We start from the raw sequence: 20,668 nt of genomic DNA on the forward strand, positions 1-20,668 counted from the left end.
TATCTAGGTCATAGGGTATTCATATCTTGAAGTTTAGTAGATAATGCCAAATGATTTGCCAAAGTGCCTATTCCAATTTATATTATCACCACTCTATGGGTATGAGAGTTCTTCTTGCTTAAATCTTCACCAACACTTGGTAACATCTATAATTTTAATTTTAGTTAATGAAGTGATATTTCCTGGTGGTTCTGATGGCTAGAGTTGTCAAATACCTTTTCCTTTATTTATTTGGCCATTTGGATATCCTCTTTTGTGCAATGTCTGTTCAAGTCCCTTGCCCACTTTTATATTGAATTATTTCTTCTTTATATTCATCATAGGAATTCTTTAAATACAAACCTTTGTTGGCTATACATGTTGCAAGTATCATCTTCTATTAGGTGGCCTTTTTACTCTCTGAGTGATGCCTTCTGATAAAAGAAATTTCAAATTTCTATGCAGCCGAATTTTGTCAATCTTTTCGTTTGTGTTAGTGCTTTTGTTGCTCTGTTTAAAAAGTCTTTACCTACCCCAACGTCATAAAATCTTTGTTCTAAAATATCTTCTAGATACATTATTTCACATATAGAGTACAATCTTCCTGGAATTAACTTTTATGTAGGGGTCAAGTTTCTGGGTTTGTTTGTTTTTTGTTTTTCCATCTGTAAATCCGTTTGCTACAGTCCATTTTTGAAAAGACCACTTTTTCCTCCTTTAATTATTTCATAATCCAATTTCCCCCTCTGTTTTCTTGGAAGTCATCTAATCTGTTACTAAAAGAATTAGTATTTAGCCTATGAGATGACAACTTGCAGTCTTAACTAATTAAGGACATTAAAACATCTTAACTCCACTTATTCTTTTCCCAACTTATATATTATTGTCATTTTTATTTTCTATGTACTTGAGCTTTTATAGACATTATTCTTGTTGTTGTATATAGCAAACATTACTTTACATGGGTCCCCATGTTTTTCCATTTTTATTATTCTTTACTCCTTTATCCCTGTTCTTTTATCTGGGATTATTTTTCTATTGCCTGAAGAACATTCTTTATTAGTACTTATTTTAGTGCAATGTTTTTTCTAAAGAATTTTCTCACTTTTCATTTGTCTGAAAATATTTTTATTTTATTTTCATTCTTGAAGGACACATTCACTTAGTACAAAATTCTAAGTTGGCTATTATTTTTTTCCATTGTCTTCTGGTGAGCACTGTTACTGTTCAGAAATCAGCCCTCAGTCTAATTGCTCCTTCTTTGAAGGTAATATTAGCCTTTTTAAAGATTATTTTCTTTGGTTTTCTACAGTTTAACTATTATGTGCCAAAGTGTGTAATTATTTTTATTTAGTCTGCTTAGCATTTTTAGGATTTCTTTCCCTATTCCTTAATATCCTTTTTCAATTTTAGAAAGTTCTGTCATTATCTCATCAACTGTCTGTTTTCATTCTTTCCCTCTTCTCCTTCTGGGATTCTACCTGGCCATATGCTAGGCTCTCTCATTGTATCCCCCAACGTGTCTTACTCTCCCTTTTGTATTTTCCCTCATTTTGTCTCTCTTCACTTCTTTCTGGATATTTACCTATCTTCTAATTCAGCAATTCTTTCCTCAGCTCTGAAAAATCTACTGTTAAACCTAACCATTGAGTTCTTAAGTTCTCAACTATATTTTCAATTCTAGAATATCCAGGTGGGTCTTGTCTTATCATTTCCAGTTTCCTGCAATATTCTAATTCTTATCTACTAAATTCTTCAAAGTAAGATGTAAAATTGTAGTAATAATAAAATCTATTTTGATGACTTCAATATCTGAAGTCCCTATGTACCTATTCTATTTTTTTCTTCTCTTGTTTGTCTACACGTTATCTTGTAATATCTGGTTATTTTTATTAGGTTTCATACATCATATTTGCAGATTATTTATAAAAATAACTTTAAGCTGAGAATGGTGTCATCTTTTCCAAAAATTATTTCCATTTGCGTCTTCCAGGCCCCCAGGGGCACTAGCCTTTCAGGATCACCTCACTCTGACTTCACAAACTGAGATATTCAAATCTGAACTGTAGCCCCTGTGAGGACCTGACTATTTCAGGTTGGCCATTGCTCTCATGGTACAGTCCTTCAGAGGCCCAAAACGAAGTGAACAGGAGGATCATCAAGCCCCCACCTGACAGGCCTCAGTGATAATTCCTGCCCATAGCTCTGCAAGGCTGTCAAAAGTGCCATGGAGCCTCCTGGGCTCTGAGCCACCTTCCACACTCAGCAGATGTTCCCAGGGGAAAAGCTACCAAACACTCAGCTCACCTTCCTGGTCCAGTAGTTCTTTACCTACTGGATAGCTAGCCTCTGCTTCTAATCTGAAATATACACACTGAAAATACACAGATATCTCCATGTCAGAAAGTCATTAAACCATCTTTGTGCAACATGAGGAATATATAGGATATTCTTGGCAAAAGATAAATGAAAATATTTTCAGTGTCAACCTCTGCTTTCTGTTACCCTCCTCCAAGATTATCAAAAATAATGGTCTTCTTCACAGTTACCAAGAAATGGGCATGGTTGTATTGAGTTACATCAGGTACTACTGATAATGTTTGGTCTGAGACAAAGGATATTAGTCAAGGTGTTTGCATCTTAATATAAATACATTTAAAAGGATTTTATTTTTAAATTTTCATACTCTGTCATATTCTTTTTCTTTAGCCTTTAAACCCAGTGCCCAACCTCTTGTCAACATTATAACTGAAGCTGCTTAAGCTGATAAATTGGCATGCTCTCCTGGAGCTGACTAATGGTCTCTGGGAGCTACCAGGAGGCTCAAGGACCCCTCCTCCCATAGCCACAGGCTGCCACTAGGGTCATAAACAGGAGCTGAGTATTAATTCACTATGGTTGTTGCTTATGAATTCCTCAGTGCTGATCTCCTTCAGGAGTTTAAACCTCCTTTATTCACCAGGAATTCTCAAAACATGCCCATTTGGTTTGAAGGTGGATTCAAAATGTAGTTTGGGGCCGGGCGCGGTGGCTCACGCCTGTAATCCTAGCCCTCTGGGAGGCTGAGGCGGGTAGATAGCTCGAGGTCAGGAGTTCAAGACCAGCCTGAGCGAGACCCCGTCTCTACTAAAAATAGAAATAAAAATTATCTGGACAACCAAAAATATATATAGAAAAAATTAGCCAGGCATGGTGGCACATGCCTGTAGTCCCAGCTACTCAGGAGGCTGAGGCAGTAGGATTGCTTAAGCCCAGGAGTTTGAGGTTGCTGTGGGCTAGGCTGATGCCACGGCACTCACTCTAGCCTGGGCAACAAAGTAAGACACTGTCTCAAAAAAAAAAAAAAATGTAGTTTGGTACAAAAACAGGAAACTATACCCAGTTTTTGGTATATGGTATAACACCATATTATATGATCTGATGGTATAGAAAAATCCAAACTCAGTTTCTTTTACTGTACTCCCACAACACACTTCTGACACCAGATATGTGAGGGATTTTCCCCACCATTGAGCAAGCAGATACCGGCTGGGTATCCCCTAATTCAGTTCAGTTCTGACACTACCTGGAGATAGCATGAGATCCCACAGATTGAGGACTCAGTCCCACACGACTGCCTCCCACTACTTCAGATGCTAATCACAAGCGCCATGTTGCTCTGCCTGTGCTTCTGACCAACCAGCTATAAATCAGGGATCCCATGACCCCCTTCTTGGGTTCAAATAATTTACTAGAGTAGCTCACAGAACTCAGGAAAACATTTTACAGTAAAATGTACATTTTACATTTTACATTCACCAGTTTATTATAAAGGACATTACAAAGGGTACAGATGAAGAGATGCATAGGGCAAGGCATGACAGAAGGGGTGTGCAGTTTCCATGCCCTCTCTTGGCACACCATCCTCCAGGAACCTTCACCTGGAGCTGTATGGAGACTCCTAAACCCAGTCTCCTAAATCCAGGCTTTTTGGGGTTTTATGGAAGCTTCATTACACAAGCATGATTGATTAAAGCACTGGGTATTGGCAATCAATCAACCTTCAGCTCCTCTTTCCTCTCGGGAGGTTGGGGGATGGGGTTGAAAGTCCCAACCTTCTAATCATGGCTTGGTCTTTCCAGCTACCAGCCTCCATCCTTGAAGCAGCCAGCCCTCAGTCAACTCATTAGCATACAAAAAGATATGTACCACTTTGGAGATTCCAAGGGTTGTAGGAGTTATATGCCAGGAAACAGGACAAAAACCAAATATTAATATATATTTTATAATATATATGGTATTTTATATATAACTGTCATGAAGAAGACAGATATTTTTGATGGATAATAAGTTCTATAAATTAGCCAGTTATTTATGACTTCAAACCCAGCATCACACTTCATTTTGTAATCCATTCTGAAGTCTTCCAGGTTCCCTAAATTATCTAGACCAGAGTTTCTCAACCTTGGTTCCACTGACATTTTGGGTGGGATAGCTCCTTCTTGCCTGGGAGGGTGAGGTGGGGCTCTGTCTTGGGTACTGTAAGGTGTATAGCAGCATCCCTAGCCTCTCTGTCCCCTAGAGGACTAGCATTCTTCCCCTCAACCCTCCACCTGCCACAGTTGTGACAACTAAAAATGTTTACAGACAGTGGCAGAATCACTGCTTGGATTTTATTTAGCTTGCAGCTTAGATACTGTAAGATCCCAGATTTCTAAGCAATGCTTGTAAGCATTGAGTTCCTCTGCAAAGCACTGGCAGGGTAAGGAAAAAGGGAAGAAAATAAAGTGAAGTTGAGAATCTAAATGGGAAATGAGGGACCTAACATTCATTAAGTGTCTCTTATGTACTATGTGCCCAACATTATGCTAAAAACTTTCTAAAATTCATCTCATTTAATAGTAACTAAAACTCTCCTCTTAAATTAATAATAACCAAATTTTAACAAAAGCTTACAATGTGCAGGAACTGTACAGTACTAAATATTTTACATGAGCTAACTTATTTAATTATAGCAGTAACTCTGCATGTTAGGCACCACCGTTATCCCCACTTAACAATAATGAAGCTGAGCTCAGAAAATGAAATAATTTTACCAAAGTTACATACTCACTAATTTGGTCTGAATTAATATATAAATCTCTTTACTCCCTCATGCTGTCTCTTGAAAAACAAGCATTTTAGAGCCTCCTCTTGAGAGAGTAAAGACAAGAGTTCAGAAAATTCCAAATTCTATGAAATATTTATCCTTCCGATGGCATATTTTGGTGAACAGGTGAGAATCCACACAACTTCATCCTATTCCAAGAGGTGCTAAGATCAAGTAAAAGGCCAAGAGCAAGAAATAGAATTACCTGTGACCCACAGGAAAGGTCAGGGCTATATATTCAGCATCAGTTTACACAAAATGGACATTAAGCAGGTAAAAGTTCACCCTGAAAAGAGTAAAGAAAAACAGGGAGAAGGGACATACCTTGAAATTTAATACTTAACATCCTCATAATTAGCATTTTAAATTTGGAGATATTTATTAGACATTTGCTAAAACTGCCTATGGGCCATAGATTCAGAAATGCTTTTGTGACTGGCAAAGTTTAGTCACTTCTCACCAAAGCTGAATTCTGGGACAACTGAGGGCACCTTTTTGCAGAAGTGAAAGGAAAAATGTGCCCAAAAGAAGCTTACACTGAGCATCAAGATGAAAAGCAGGGAGAAGGAGCCTATTCCTCTCCAATAGCCCAGAAAGAGGACCGTGGCGAGAGCTCCAGATCAGATTATCTGACTCACATAGCACTAAGTGGATACATCAGAAACCTCGTGGCTCCATGGTGTAAGCTACTCTGGGTATTGACTAATCCCAAGGCTCCAGGAGGCTTCTATCTCCTTAGTGGATTTCCTAGATCTTTTAAGTTTCTTCTCTACTCCAAATCAAGCAGAAATGCCATTATAGATGTGAGAGCTCTGGGCAAATACAGGAAAAGAAAACCTCACTCTAGATGGACCTTTGTCTTAACACTGAAAGAAATAGTCAGGCATAGCAGAGTGTGAATTCTGTTTTCCTTTTCCTCTACTAAATATTAATACTTCAAACAGTGCACTTGCTAAAATCAAGCAGATACTGTAAGTGCAAACTAAACAAGTCTAAACTGCATCTTGTGAGATTCACTTTTTTAAAAATAATGGCAAGGAGCAGAAAATCTCAAAAGGAGGAAAAAAATGAAGTCCCAATTTACTCTCTCAACTCCTTCGTTCATCACGAATGTTCAAAAAACTCAAAAAGTTCAAAATATACTTGTGAGCCAGAGTAATTCAAGACTACCAGCTGGTGATCTCTACATCCTTTGAACTTGGGAATTATGTCTTATGCTCTAGCACAGAACACAAAATCTGGAACATTGTATATGCTTAATAAATATCTACTGTTTGAGAACACTAGAAAAAGTTCCATCTGACTTTGGAACCAAGAATATTTATGTTTCATGTGAGCAGTGTTTTTGTTTTTTTGTTTGTGGTTTGTTTGTTTAACTCGTGGGCATTGTGGAATAGGATGCCCTAGCTACTAAGAAGTTCTTACAGCAAATTTGTGCCCTACCTTTGTGGTGGTACAGTCTTTACTGAAAGCCTTTTTAGCCACGTTTCTATCCCATTTTATCACCCACACTTGTTTTCTATTCTATTTCTGTTTCTCTCTGTCTATGAATCATATATTGTTTATGTTTTCGACACCTATTTCTAACATGCTATCTGGCATACTGGAGACAATAAATATTGATTGTATTTCGTTAAACCTCTAGCCTCTTTCTGAAATAAGATACTTCTCTTTGTTATAAAAGAGCAAATAAAGAACAAATCCTTCCCTTGAGGTGATCCTGAGAAATTGATAGCTCCCTTCCTGCCATCACAAGGAAAAAGAGGCTGGCAGTGAGGTTATTCAGCCAAACATCCTCCTACTGTCCCCTCCGCTCCCCATGTCTTTTATTTTTAGGATGAAGGCATGTCACTCTTTGCTTCACACGTGCCTAGCAAAGCATGTGTAAAAAAAGCCCAACAGATAGTTTCTCAAAACTTCTGTCCATCATGAGAATAAAAATAACTCTGTTGTAAAAGATTTTGGAAGTGAGGCTAAGAAAAGAAGATTTCCAGTGAATTCCCAAAGAATTGGAGAGAAGATGCAATTTCTGGACCTTCATTGCCCAAGTAAGGGAAAAGATGGTCAGGAGACATTGACAGGACTCAGGTTTCTTCAGCTGGGAGAGCAAAAGCCATGTCCCTGGGGCTGTCTCTATGGTTTTCAATACTAAAAAGAAGTTTCTTTCCTTCAAGAATCTAAGCAATAAGGTTTATTAACAAAACCCAGAATTAAGAAGAGAGATATGGGTCTAAAGCTTCCACTGAATGGCTGCCTTAGAGGTTTGGTAGGTTTATATATTTATAAGTTAAGGCACAAAAGAAAAAGAATGACCTATAGCTGTGGTAAAAACGTTAGCACAGTGTATTGTGCATATAAAATTATTATTCATAGTTTCCTTTGTGTTATGTATCACGCAAAACCTAAAAGTTAAATCTTCCCTATCCCATACCTCTTACTAAAAAAAAAAAAAAAAAAAAAAAAAACGAATGATCTAAAAGTGCTTGGATCTTTATCTAAGTATAGAGCCCACTTAGTAAAGTTTCATTTGTTGCAATGCATCTAAATGCATCTATGCATTCTAAACTAATCACATAAAATCTTCCAAAAACATGATAAAATCATAAAACAGCTAAATCTTCACTCCAAATTCATACCAGCTTCAAGAACATGCACATGGCCATAGTCTGAGCCACAGAAATAGGAACCTAGAATCCTAATGTAGAATTCAGCATAATGCAAATCCCCTAGGACAAAAAGGAGAGGGACATGAAATGAGACACACTGAACAGGACTGCCCTTGTGAAACCTATATAGCTAGTAATTTTGCCCTTCTTAGAGATTTCATAGTTTAGTATGTGGCAGTTGATTAAAGACTTTAGAAGATCAAGTGGACAAATATGACATTCAATAGAAAAACATGTTAATGAACATTTATTGAGGCTTTATGCAAATTCATCATTTAATCCCCACAAAAACCCTACCAGAAAAAAATAAAATAAAATAATAAAAATAAAATAAAATAAATTTTAAAAAACCCTACCAGGAAGGCTCTATTAACCCCATTATATAGATAAACAAATTGATTCTGAGGGTCCAAGTAACTTGCCTACACAGTAACCAGATTTCCTAAACATAAGTCAGTCAGGAGCTTGCTGTACATACTACTTCATACCTTCATTAGCACAAAAGGACCCATCAGTAATAAAAGTGGATGATTGATTGACATTTGGTAGAATTTTGAGGAGCAGTAACAGTCTAGTAGATGACTTGATTGACATTTGGTAGAATTTTCAGGAGCAGTAACAGTCTAATGGGAGTAACAGTTTGCATGCATATTGGAAAGTGACAGGTGACAAGATCAGGAAGAGCTAAAAACACTGGAGCAGAGGATCTTTCTCCACTGGCATCTACCTATGCCACTGGCCCTAAGGACCCAAGTCCAATCACGTATGGAACATGCCCTATGTGGCCACCCCAAATGCACACATTTCAGACCCTGACGACTACAGCAAGGTATTGCAACCTTGCTAGATGGTCTCAAAGGTAGTTTATATCTTGGGGGTTTATTTTTGGAAGAATCTTACCTAGTGAAAGAATTATTGCCATTTGGCTGACAAATTTTTCTTCAAAAGAAATTTTAAAAGCTGAATCAATTGACAAGAATGTAAGAAAAGAAAAAACTCCATTTTTAATGAAATGTCATTTTTACTGAGATCATTTCAATAACAGTACTGGTTAGCCACTGAAACTCCTACTGTGAACTATGTTTGCACAAAAACATACAGATACCTGATGCATTTGTAATCTAAATTTGCTTAGTTTGAATTCAACCACAAATGTCATGTTTGTGACTTATTTTAATGCTTTACTTCAAAAAAAATTTTTTTTAAATTTAAAGACATGATCTGAGAATCTTTGAAGAAGGACAAAAACAAAGGTATTCCTTACTGCCTTGCACCTTTTTGATCCAGAGGAATCCAACTGGTAGGAAATTTGCTTCATGGCAATCAGTGGCCAAACTTCACACTACGTTGTAACTCACTGAGAAATTCTGCTTTCTTGGAAATACTTTAAGACTCTTAATGCTGTACTAGTACCAACTGTCTGTTGTACTCATATATATAAGTGTATTCACATTTATTCTTACCTTGTTAAATTTCAAGGTGCCAACCAGACTTTGCTTAAAGAACACCATTTTAAACATGGTTTACAATAAATGCCAGCATGATCATCCTCTATTCTTGACTAATTAAAAAACCTTCCTGCTGTTTATAGTCAATAAATTCAACAATTACAGCTAGGCAAAAAAAAAAAGGCAGGTGCTTATGTGCCCATTAATAAAGTCAGAGGAAAGAATAATCCAAATATACTCCATTAGCTAAAACTCATTGTATTTTTAAAAATATTTTCTTCCAGTGAAATCTAGGTCTAAGTTTTTCTGAAATTCCAGGATATTACCCCATAACTAATATCAGTGTACCTCAAAGTTCACCCATAGCCCACTTCATCTGTGTCTCATGTAGGTTGTGTACTGAACAACCCTAGGGGTACAGTCACATTGTAAAAGTCGTAGATGTAAATATTTATAATCACAATTTGTAAATTGGTAAATGACAGTACGTTATAGGGTTTTTTTCATAAAATTAGTTTATTACGATAATTTTCCAACCGAAAATAACAGTTTTTTTAAGAGGGGGCATAGTTTTCTAATTCACACTAAAACATAGATTAGTGATCCTGTCAGAAACCAACTTAATTCAGATAAATAAGTTAAATTCATCATTTGATAATATATATAATAAGGAGCAGGGAATCATTGTTTTTCTATTGGGAGGTGCTTACCATAGAGAGGGGAAAGAGTTAAACAAGAACCCTCACATCTCCCAGAAAAATGACATAAACCACTTTTTTCCCAACTTTTAAAAAAATTAGACTCATTGTTATATCAGTTTTGTCACTGCACATTTACAGACCAAGGAAAAAGGGTCATAGAGATTTCCTCAGAGAACACTTTTTAAATTAGAAAAAATGTAGTCAAATATATCTAATACATAATAAAAAGAAAAACTACAAAGAAGTTATTTAATTTCATCCATATCCAGAGAAGAGAGAAAGAGAAAGGGAAAGAGGACAGAAAGAGGGAGCAGAGAGGAAAATATGAAGACAGGTGGGGGCTGGGGGAAGAGCACAGAAAATAAAGAGAGATACAAAGGAAAAAAGTCAAAAGATGTAAATGTATAGAAGGACAGAGAGGAGAGACACATAGAAGAAATAGCAAGAAAGAAAGGAGAGGTGAAAATATCAAAAGAAAGTATCGTTACATTCTCAGGTGAGTGACAATTGAAGAATAAACTGATTTGATTCTGTTTTATTTTTCATTGGTTTATGGGAAAAGTGACTTTGGCATGCTAAATGACCCACTCATTACCGCTCTTACACTATTCAATATCTCTACACTTCCCAAGATTCCTTTTTCAGCAGTTCACCAGGTGAGTAGATATTTTCTTGATGACAGTAAAAAAGTAACCAATTAAAATGAAGCCAAGCCAATAAAAGATAAGAGTTACCTTGAGAGAACTGGTAACCTTTGATATCACATGGACAGATGTGGACAGACAAAAGATGGAAAAGTTGACACTCTGATTCCCTAAACAATTGTGTTTAATAGGGAATAATTAAAACCCAAACACCTAGAAATGACAAAAAAAATTCATTGGGAGTCATTAAATTTTTTTTGTATACAATGTGAAATGATTAAATCAAGCTAATTAACATATCCATCATTTGATTTTAATCACTATTTAAATAATGTATGGGTGAGCTATCAAGGAACAAAAATATCATGGTTATTTCATAGATCATTGAGTTGGCCACATACCCCACCCCCTCTAGTGTCAGACACACATGCAGAGTATCTCTACTAACAGTTTGTCTCATTCTCCGCAGTGCTCCTATATACCTAAATGTGGGAAAAACTTTGAAGAATCCATGTCCATGGTGAATGTTGTCATGGAAAACTTCAGGAAGTACCAACACTTCTCCTGCTATTCTGACCCGGAAGGAAACCAGAAGAGCGTCATCCTAACCAAACTCTACAGTTCCAACGTGCTGTTCCATTCACTCTTCTGGCCAACATGTATGATGGCTGGGGGCGTGGCCATCGTTGCCATGGTAAAACTCACACAGTACCTCTCCCTGCTCTGTGAGAGGATCCAACGGATCAATAGATAAAAGCAAAAGTGGATGAAATAATTTTCTTTAAAGCTCAAATACTGTTTTCTTTCATTCTTCACCAAAGAACCTTAAGTTTGTAATGTGCAGTCTGTTGTCAGTTCCTTAATATATTCTTATACATAGAGCAATAACGCAAAAGCTGTTCTATATGCAAACATGATGTCTTTATTATTCAGGAGAAGAAATAACTGTTTTGTGTTGGTTGGCTGTTTTCACAATCTTATTTCAATGCTGGAACTAGTACTTCCTTCTCTCATTCCGCCAATATAGGGCTCAGCTATTCATTTGCCAAGCTTTGTGGAAGAATGTAGATAATATTAATGTGATAAAGTCTGTATTCTAAGTTGTCAGATCTCTTGAAGACAATATTTTTTCTCATTCATTGTTTACTAAAGCTACAGCCAAAAATATTTTTTCTTTTCTTATTCTGAACTGAGCCCTACAGCAAGTGAAGGGACCAGATTTCCTAATTAAAGGGTGTTAAGCACTTTCCTTGTATTTTTACCATATTACTGTAAAAAAAAAAAAATAGGGAAAACCCAGCCAGCTACTTTTCTTTCATTACTTTTTATTCATAACTTTAAATTTTTTAAATAATTTCCAAAAAAGTAAGCTGTTTTCATTACCCAATTCTATACTTTCTTCCTGTGATTTAAGTAGAAAATGAACAGAGCCGTTTTTCATTTAAGACCCTGCTACTGTGTAAAGAAATGATATTTACAAGGAGTTTCATTACCTATGAACTGACCGAATGTTGGTGGGTGCTCCATTACAACCCAGGAAATCCTGTGTTACTAAGATATCTGTGTGGAAATCTTTATTTCATTTCAGCTAAACTGTTAGATGATAAAATTAAGATGCTCCTTGCTGGTAAAAGCCAGTGGGCTTGTTTCAATGGGTAAATCTGTTGTGGCAAATGAACATATTGAAATATTGCTCTTTGGGAATTTATGTTTAAGTTAATGAATGTGTAGTCTCTCCTTCTGACAAGTGTTCCCTATTGAGATCTTAAAGCTATGTGTGTAGAATATTTGTCTCCTCTACATGTTTTATTTTTCTATTTACAATTCCCTTTTTTGTTGTTATATTTTATACACAAAATAGACCTTTTTTCTAACACACATTTGAACTGAATAACAGATTTAAAGGAAGACTTTGTTCACATTGCTATTTACTTATTGTGCTTAGGGGGAAAATGAGGGATCGGTTTTAAATAAAAACATTCCATCTTTTATTTAATATCAATATCAAAAGATGACAAACATCTGTCTTTCTCATCTATATTTAAGTACCTTTTTGTAATGTAGTATCAAAGTTTTTTAGGTATTGCAAAATTTTACAAATCACTTGTGGAATGAATGGCAAAACTAATCTGATGAAGTGGAAATTATCCTGCAATATTGTAATTCATTGTTTGAATTTTCATAAGCAAATAAATCCCTAGGGTGTCAGGACTTCAAATGTGTAATTAAAATTTTTTTTTTAAAAATTACTAAATCACAAAATTTGAATACTTCTGGCAGTTTGAGCTGACAAGCCCATGGTAGTCCAAAACCCTATAATTCACTATCTTTAAACGTATTTAAAGTGTGATTATAAAGCAAGTTCCTTTTTTAAAAACAAATACATACATACAATGTTGTAAACATTCGAAAAATATGATAGAAAACTTTATTTCTACTTCACCTTGAAAACATAATTCTGAAAATAATAGAGAAATCTTTGGGACTATGAAGCTGAAAATTTATAATCTTTAATGTTCCTTGAGCTTCCTTTCAAGTGATGCAAGGGCAAAGTACATATGAGTGAAACTATTAGATGAATTATTTTTTAAATTTTCCTCTGGATTTTTATTAAGAATTCCTAAATGATGTTTTAGATAAGAATCTAGACATTTCAAAATAATGACACGAAAAAGAGATTAACTAGTGCCTTCTTGAATCCCAATATTCAACAGCCATTTCAAGTAATTTAGATGTATACACAATTAATTCTCATTAAGACGAAAGATCTGGGACTAATAATAATGTTTTAAATGCTTTCACATATTAGCTAATTGAATGTTTATAGCAATCCTATTGGAGGGAGCACTATTATTATCTCATCCTACAGATAAGAATGTTGAAACTCAGAGATGCTAAATAACTTCCCCGAGATTGCACAGATGGATGATGGAGAGGTAGAGCTGAGAAAATAGCCTGTAAATTTCCTGTTATGGTAACCATTTCCATGACTTTGGGATCTTTTGGGTAACTCTGGGAGGTTCTGAGGTTTGGAAAAAATTGTGGGGGTAAAGGTGAAAGAGCACTGACCTGGAAGTCAAAAGACTTTGATGGAGATTTGGTGAGTAGGTGGCTTTAAGCTTCTTAATTAGTCTCCTGACTTCTTTACCTGTAAAATTAGGAGGTAAGGCCAGCTGAGAACCAAAGTCCCTTTAACACTAACATTCCATCCTAGATGTGTGGAAGGAAGAATGAATACCATTCTCCAATCTTCAGAGCACAGGTCTGATTGTCAAATAGGATATGTACATATTAATCTATGCATTAAAAAATAGCCCCCCTGCTGATATTCCCAATAAGGCCCTTGCCTTTTTAGGGCCCAAAGCTTTATTTACATCTGCCAGAAACAGAGCTCTGAGTCTCCACATTTTTCAACATGAATGACTTCCCCAAATGATATAAGGGTCTATGCTTCCAAATCACTTTCATTATCCAATCAGCACATCCTATCTAAAACTTTATTGATTTCAGATTCCCTGAGTTGAAATTGTATTAAAACCAAGAAATGGTAAATGCACCAATGATTGCTTGCAAATAGCTATAATAAAATACATGATTCTGTAGAAAGGTACTGACAAAATGCTAGCTGATGGTAATGATGGTATAGGCGATCATAAAGTAATTCGTATGTAGATCACGTGACATTTAGAGTTCCAGCAGGTTACCCTTTTCCTTTTGCTGTGAATGACCAAAAAATGATTATGCATGGCATTTATAAAACAAATATTATTATCGGTATGTCAAGCCATAAACATCTTACCACATTTCTGCAGGTGAAACATCTTGACACCATAATCATTCCATTGGCATTAACAGAGAGGCCTGTAGGATAGCAAAATAATATGAGTAATAAACCGAAATGAGTTAAAAACAATAATTTCAAAGGAATGATTTGTTATAACACAATTGTAGTTAAGTTTGCCCCCTCCTCCACCAAAATACTGAAATGAACAATGTTCAAGCAAGAAGGGGAGTTCTCATTGTCATAGTGGGGAAGAGAGGATGATTAAAGGTTAGATGCATTATTCCTTCTCTTCTGAACTTGTACTTTTTTACCTCTCCCCTTGTAAAACAATTCGGTAAGAATAATCTTACAGTTCTACAATAACCTCTCCAATGTATGTACTATTTGGGAAATTTGATTCAAGGAACCATGCTTCAGGACTCATCTGAAAAATTTGTCAGCATGATATGAACAGCAGGACTGAACAAACAACTTCTAAGTTGAATCTATTCCACCTTTTCATGTTCAAAGCAACTGTAAGGAATAATACAAAGTACACATCATGACTTCTTTCTCAAAAATGAGTTGATGATGTAATAGAAGGATTGAGACAACACACGTGAAAAAAATAGAGAACAACAATTAGGTCTCTAATCCACACGGGATAATATCTACAAAGAGCTGGTATGAGGCTTAACTGGGATGTGCATGTAAAATGTCTAGCACTGTATATAGCATATACTAGATGCTTTCCAAATGGTAACTATCACTATTAATAATAAAACGTATAAGTAGTATTAGTACATCCACTACTAATATATAATCTCTTGGAAATAGAATAGCTTCAAAATCTCATTTTACTCAAAACTCACACCAATGCATAAATCCCATTTACAAAATCCTTAGCAGAGATCATCTAGTGATAGGGATGGTTACTACCTGATAGGATAGGTCACCATTTAATGCTAGAAAACTTTCCTGATAACAAGTTGAAATCTGCCTCCCTGTAACAGCTACCCATCAAATCTATACCAAATAAAAGCAATACTCCTGTCCTGACTTATTTTACTAGTGTTATTTTATTGAAATGGAGGAGGGAATGGGGAAAGAGCAACTTCCATTTGTTTAGAATATAAGACCATGGAAAATAACCCAACCATAATTATGACTTAAAGAGAAATTTATGAAGGTAGCACACATGACATCAACTCTAAAAGGTAGGAATATATCCGTTAGAATATATCCATTAGAACTGAACGTTCATGTATGAATTAAATCAATGAGCTAACTAAATCCTTCAGATGCCCCTGTTAATTTTAATCCTGCATCACCGCTCAAGTATGATTTGGCCTTCTGAAAAGTAACACTGCCTGAAATTCTACATTATGTTCTTATGCCACTTTATGACAACCAAACGACCGTTACTTAAGAACATAACTGTGTTCCTAACAAAATGTTGCTACAATTGTCATGGTTTTGTCTCGGCTGAGGTACCATTCATTCTCTAGTGCAATGCCAAGGAATTGGAAGAAAATGTCAATCTGTGAATTCCAGTTGTAACTTTGTGAAAAAGTGTTGCATTTAGGTAGGGGGAAAAAATTGTTCTCGCAAACAATGTAATCACTTAATTAGGCCTTCCAGAACAGTTCCTTAACCTAGTCCTTCTAAAACAAATTTAATCCCCAAGCCCTTGTAAATTGTAATATCAAGACCATGGAGAAGGTTTCAAAGTCCTCTATACAATTCCATCAACTACTATATTTGCATTACCAGAAATTTCTTTAGGTAAAAGTCACAACTTCTCTTCATAAAAACCTCTCTTTCTCTCCTTCTCTCCCTCTCTTTCTCCCCACCCCCTTAGCTCTTTTTTCTTCTCTTGATTGCATTCTTAATTCTCCACATACTAGCAAAGATGATGCCTAGAAACTATATGTTCAAAAAACCCCTATGTCTATCATGACAGAAAAGGAAAAAAAAACAGTATCAGTCCTCAAAAAAGCAAGTTGTCTTTGTATCTCTTGTCCACTACTGAGCCTACCAGTATGGCCCAAGGGAATGGTAAACTCCTGTCGGCCAGGCTGTATAGCATGGCATTACACACCCACCTCTGTAACGGTGGAGGCAGGGCATGTGATTTGCAGCCCCACTAGGTGAGAGTCAGATAATTCCCCAAAGGAATATTGGTGTATGCTAAAGAACAGAGGAAGATGTACTGGGAAGGTGAAAACAGCAGATGTCCACTACAGGCAACTTAGACAAACTCAGCATAGATTTTAATTGAAGGAGAAAAAAGGTACCATATACATGGGAAAGAAAACAAGTATTGAGAGGGTAAATGAGTAAAAAGAACCAGTGCTCAGAATTTACTTTGCAATTTTTCTAAGACTCCTCTAGTAATCTTGTACAATTTAGAAAGGGAGAAAAAGCACTTCCAAATTTCACTAAATGAGAAATACAGAAATATTAGCAAAATTAGAAACATTTAGCAAAAGACAAGAGGTTTCTTTAGGGAAAGGTGGTAGAGACAACTGATATCACAATAAGAAGAAAGAGTTGATAGGAAACAGAAACTAGTTTAAAAGAAGGGAAAGGAGTGATAACATATGTGGAAAGAAGATTGGGAATTTTAAAAATCTAATGTAAAGAACTATTGCTTTCATCAGATACTAAGGAGTTTCTTTGTCTTAAGGCCCTTACCCTGTGGGGTCAAGGAATACCTATTTGGTCTAGCACTGACTGAATCACCCCCATTCTCTGCTGATTTTTTAGTAGATTAACTTAAAGAGCTTGTGAAGGAATGAGTTCTCCTTCTCCTGACCTCCCAGGTTCTTCCCATATCATAATATTTAAGAAAGTGACTCCTCCTTGGATCATCCAGTGAGATTTCTTGTCACAGATAAATCAACAGGAAGCATTACTCACCATCTGCAACCTCACCTACCATCTGCCACACCATGGTTACTTCAACACCTAAAAATCCATATGACACCTTCAACTCAGGTCTGTCCAAAATCATCAGCCTCCTGTAGTTGGAGAGTCATCAAACCTCAGCTCTTTTATTTGCTGCATTAAAATTCCAGCAGTTGCTGTCAGGCAGCTGCAAACCCTGACACTTAGCTCCTTCTCATGGTGAGCAAACACAATAGGCCCTCCCTGTGCCATCTTGAACATGACAGCAGTATCATTTTGGAACAATTAACAGTGTCTGTCTCTAACCAAAAGCATTCAGCTGCTGTGGCTAACATCTAGCAATACTGAGAAGAAAGCAGGGAGTTGAAACTGGGGATTCATAATGTATGTAAAATATATCCCTTCCTTTCCAACAGTTGTGACAGATGCAGAATTTGGTGCCAATGCTACATTTAGGTCCATCTCCAGAAACTCATGATCAGCTGGGAAATTTCAGCTTTCCTAGAAAAAGAGTACTCTAAATACAGCTCAAGCATCTGCCAACAGAAATCCCAGGAGCCAGGTCTAGCTTGGCCCATTGAGCCCACTTGTAGCAGACTGATTTTGTGTAACAGTAGCAAAGAGGCTTTCCCTTTTCTGACTCTCCTTCTTTGAAAATGTCACACTATCTGGCTGAATAAATAATCCTCTGAACACTAACAATCCTGAAGTTAGCCTGGCAAACATCCAAGACTGTTTAGAAGATTCAACTTGGTATGTTTGAGAAGCCACATGTCCAAATCATCCAATAGTGGAAATCAGCAAATGTCTCCTCCTTTAAGAAGAAAGTGTTTTAATAGTTGAATAGGCTAAAAACTGCCAGCATTTACCACTAAGCTCAATTCAGAAAAACCCCATGGACAACTGGAACAAAGAGGCTCTTTGAGCCAGGTGCAGTGGCTTGTGCCTATAATCCCAGCAACTGGGGAGGCTGAGACAGGAGGATTACTTGAGACTAGGAGTTCAAAACCAGCCTGGACAGCACAGCAAGACCCCCCCCATCTCTAAAAACAAATAGGAAAAATTAGCCAGATATAGTGGTGCATGCCTGTAGTACCAGGGAAGGCTGAGGTAGGAGGATCGCTTGCCTGGGCAACAGAGAGACACCCTATGTGTTTAAAAAAAAAAAAAAAAAACAACTTCACATGGTCATACCCTGCCCCTGCCACATTTCCACTTCTGTTTTGTGGAAAGCCCCATGGAGAAATGGAACAAAGAGGCTTTCTGAGCCAGTCGCAGTGGCTTATGCCTGTAGTCCCAGCAACTGGGGAGGCTGAGGTGGGAGGATCATTTGACGGGACAACAGAGAGGGGCTCTGCGTTTTTTGTTTTGTTTTTTAAAAAAGCCATCTTCATGTGGTCATGCCTCCCATTCCCACTTCTGTTTTGTGGAAAGCAGTTAAGTCAAACTCAGGCCAAACCTTGCATTTGCAGGCATTGAGGGAAGCTAAAAGGAGGAGATTTTGTTTAATTCAACAAGAGACTGCACATCAGCCTTTATTAAGGAACACTTACACCTCAAGAAAAATTAGTAACATTTCGCTGCTGCAGAATGCTTGTATCATGGAATGAACTGGCCCTGCAATTCTCTTTGCCACCCTCACGCCCCCACCTCCTGTGCTCAGCCATTCCACCCAAAGGTCATCCTCAGTGTTCCACATTTTTTTCCCACCTCTGGGCTTTTGCACTACTATTTCTTCTGCCTCAGACTCCCTTCTCTGATCTCCTGGCTAATTCATACTCATCCTTTAAGACTCAGCTCAAACCTCATCTGCATCAGGTGATTCCTGGCCTCCTTAGGCCTAAGCTAGCTGCCTGTCTTCTATGCTTCAGTCACACCTTCTTATACTCCTCTATAGAAACATTTATCAAATAACATTATAGTTTTGGTTGACTTCTCTGGTACCCCTACAAGATTCTTGAGGGCATGGATTTATTTTACTCACTGTTGTTCTGTTTTTATATTCCCATCCCCTAGTCCAATACAATTCCTGGCACATAGAAGGAGCTCAATAAATATTACTTAGATGAATAAACGAATGATTGAATTATTAATAAAAGGTAGGCAAATTTAGTAGACTTCTTTGTATTATGACCTGAAGATCTTTCCAAGGACAAAATATCTGAAAAGCCACCATTAGAGATCCATTCCTTTTGCTGCAGACTCTTGTGGTCTCGCAGTAAAGTCACAGGCCAGGACAGTGCTGTCTTTCTCAGCGGATAATTCCTCAGCACACAAAGGTCCCCTAGAGTCATCTATTACCCCAGAAACCTAAGAACAGGCTACAAGGGAACATAAAAAGAAAGTTCTTATGGAGTCTTGAATGTATAGAATGGAACAATGTCCAAGAAGGGTAAGGTAGTCAAAGTAAGCGATTGAGCCCACAGGCTTTAGAATCATTCATTTTTTAATGTTTTTTGTTTTTTGTTTGTTTGTTTGTTTTCTTTTTTTTTTTTTTTTTGAGACAGAGTCTCACTCTGTTGCCTGGGCTAGAGTGCCGTGGAGTCAATCTAGCTCACAGCAACCTCACACTCCTGGGCTCAAGCAATCCTCCTGCCTCAGCCTCCCAAGTAGCTGGGACTACAGGCGTGTGCCACCATGCCTGGCTAATTTTTCTACATATTTTTAGTTGTCTGGTTAATTTCTTTCTATTTTTTAGTAGAGAGGGGGTCTCACTCTTGCTCAGGCTGGTCTCAAACTCCTGACCTTGAGCAATCCTCCCACCGTGGCCTCCCAGAGTGCTAGGATTACAGGTGTGAGCCACCACTCCCGGCCTAGAATCATTCAGACTTGTGTTTAAATCCCACTTTTGTCACTCACTAGCTGTTACATTTAGGGAAGTATACTTAACTTGTGCATCAGTTTTTTCATCTGGAAAATGGAAATAGTAATATCCAAATCACAAGATTAAATGAGATAATATGTAAAATGCTTATCAAAATGTCTAGCACATAATAAACACTCATGAAATAATAGTAATTATTTTATGGTGATTAATTTAACAAGACAGAAACTGTTATTATTCTTAAGGCTGGGCACTGAGAGTTTTGAGGCCAAGTTAGAAAGATGCACACAATGTGGGCAATAAAAGCTTCTTAAGACAAGCCACATCACTCCCACAGTTTTTCCTGGAACTGGCCCAAGCCTTAAGAGAAATCTCATAACTAAGGTCAGTGCCAGGGAGATTTGAAAGCATCCCTGTCACTAGAGGAACGTGGATGGGAGTCGAGAGACTGCTGTGGGCTATTATCAGATGCTCCCAGTTTCTTTGGGGGAGAAACTTCTGAGGAGGATTCCAATCCACTTCCCCAAGTGGTGAAAGAAGGGATTCAGTCCCTGTCTTGAACCTCATCTGGCATGTTTGAATGCGTTAGACACTCTTAAAACAGA

The 20,668-nt window shown here is 37.1% G+C and overlaps 1 protein-coding gene across 1 annotated transcript in view; it reads left to right on the forward strand.

The window, feature by feature from the left end:
• Positions 1-11,524, forward strand: part of KCNMB2 (potassium calcium-activated channel subfamily M regulatory beta subunit 2) — a 236,234-nt gene extending 224,710 nt beyond the window's left edge. Inside the window, exon 5 of the mRNA XM_045539710.1 lies at positions 11,036-11,524. Within this exon, the coding sequence (XP_045395666.1) occupies positions 11,036-11,320 (285 nt within the window). The 3' untranslated portion in view covers positions 11,321-11,524. The remainder of the gene's footprint in view (positions 1-11,035) is intronic.
• The last annotated feature ends 9,144 nt before the right edge of the window (positions 11,525-20,668 follow it).

This window comes from Lemur catta, chromosome 1 (assembly GCF_020740605.2).
Source record: "Lemur catta isolate mLemCat1 chromosome 1, mLemCat1.pri, whole genome shotgun sequence".
In the NCBI taxonomy this organism is placed as follows: Eukaryota; Metazoa; Chordata; class Mammalia; order Primates; family Lemuridae; genus Lemur; species Lemur catta.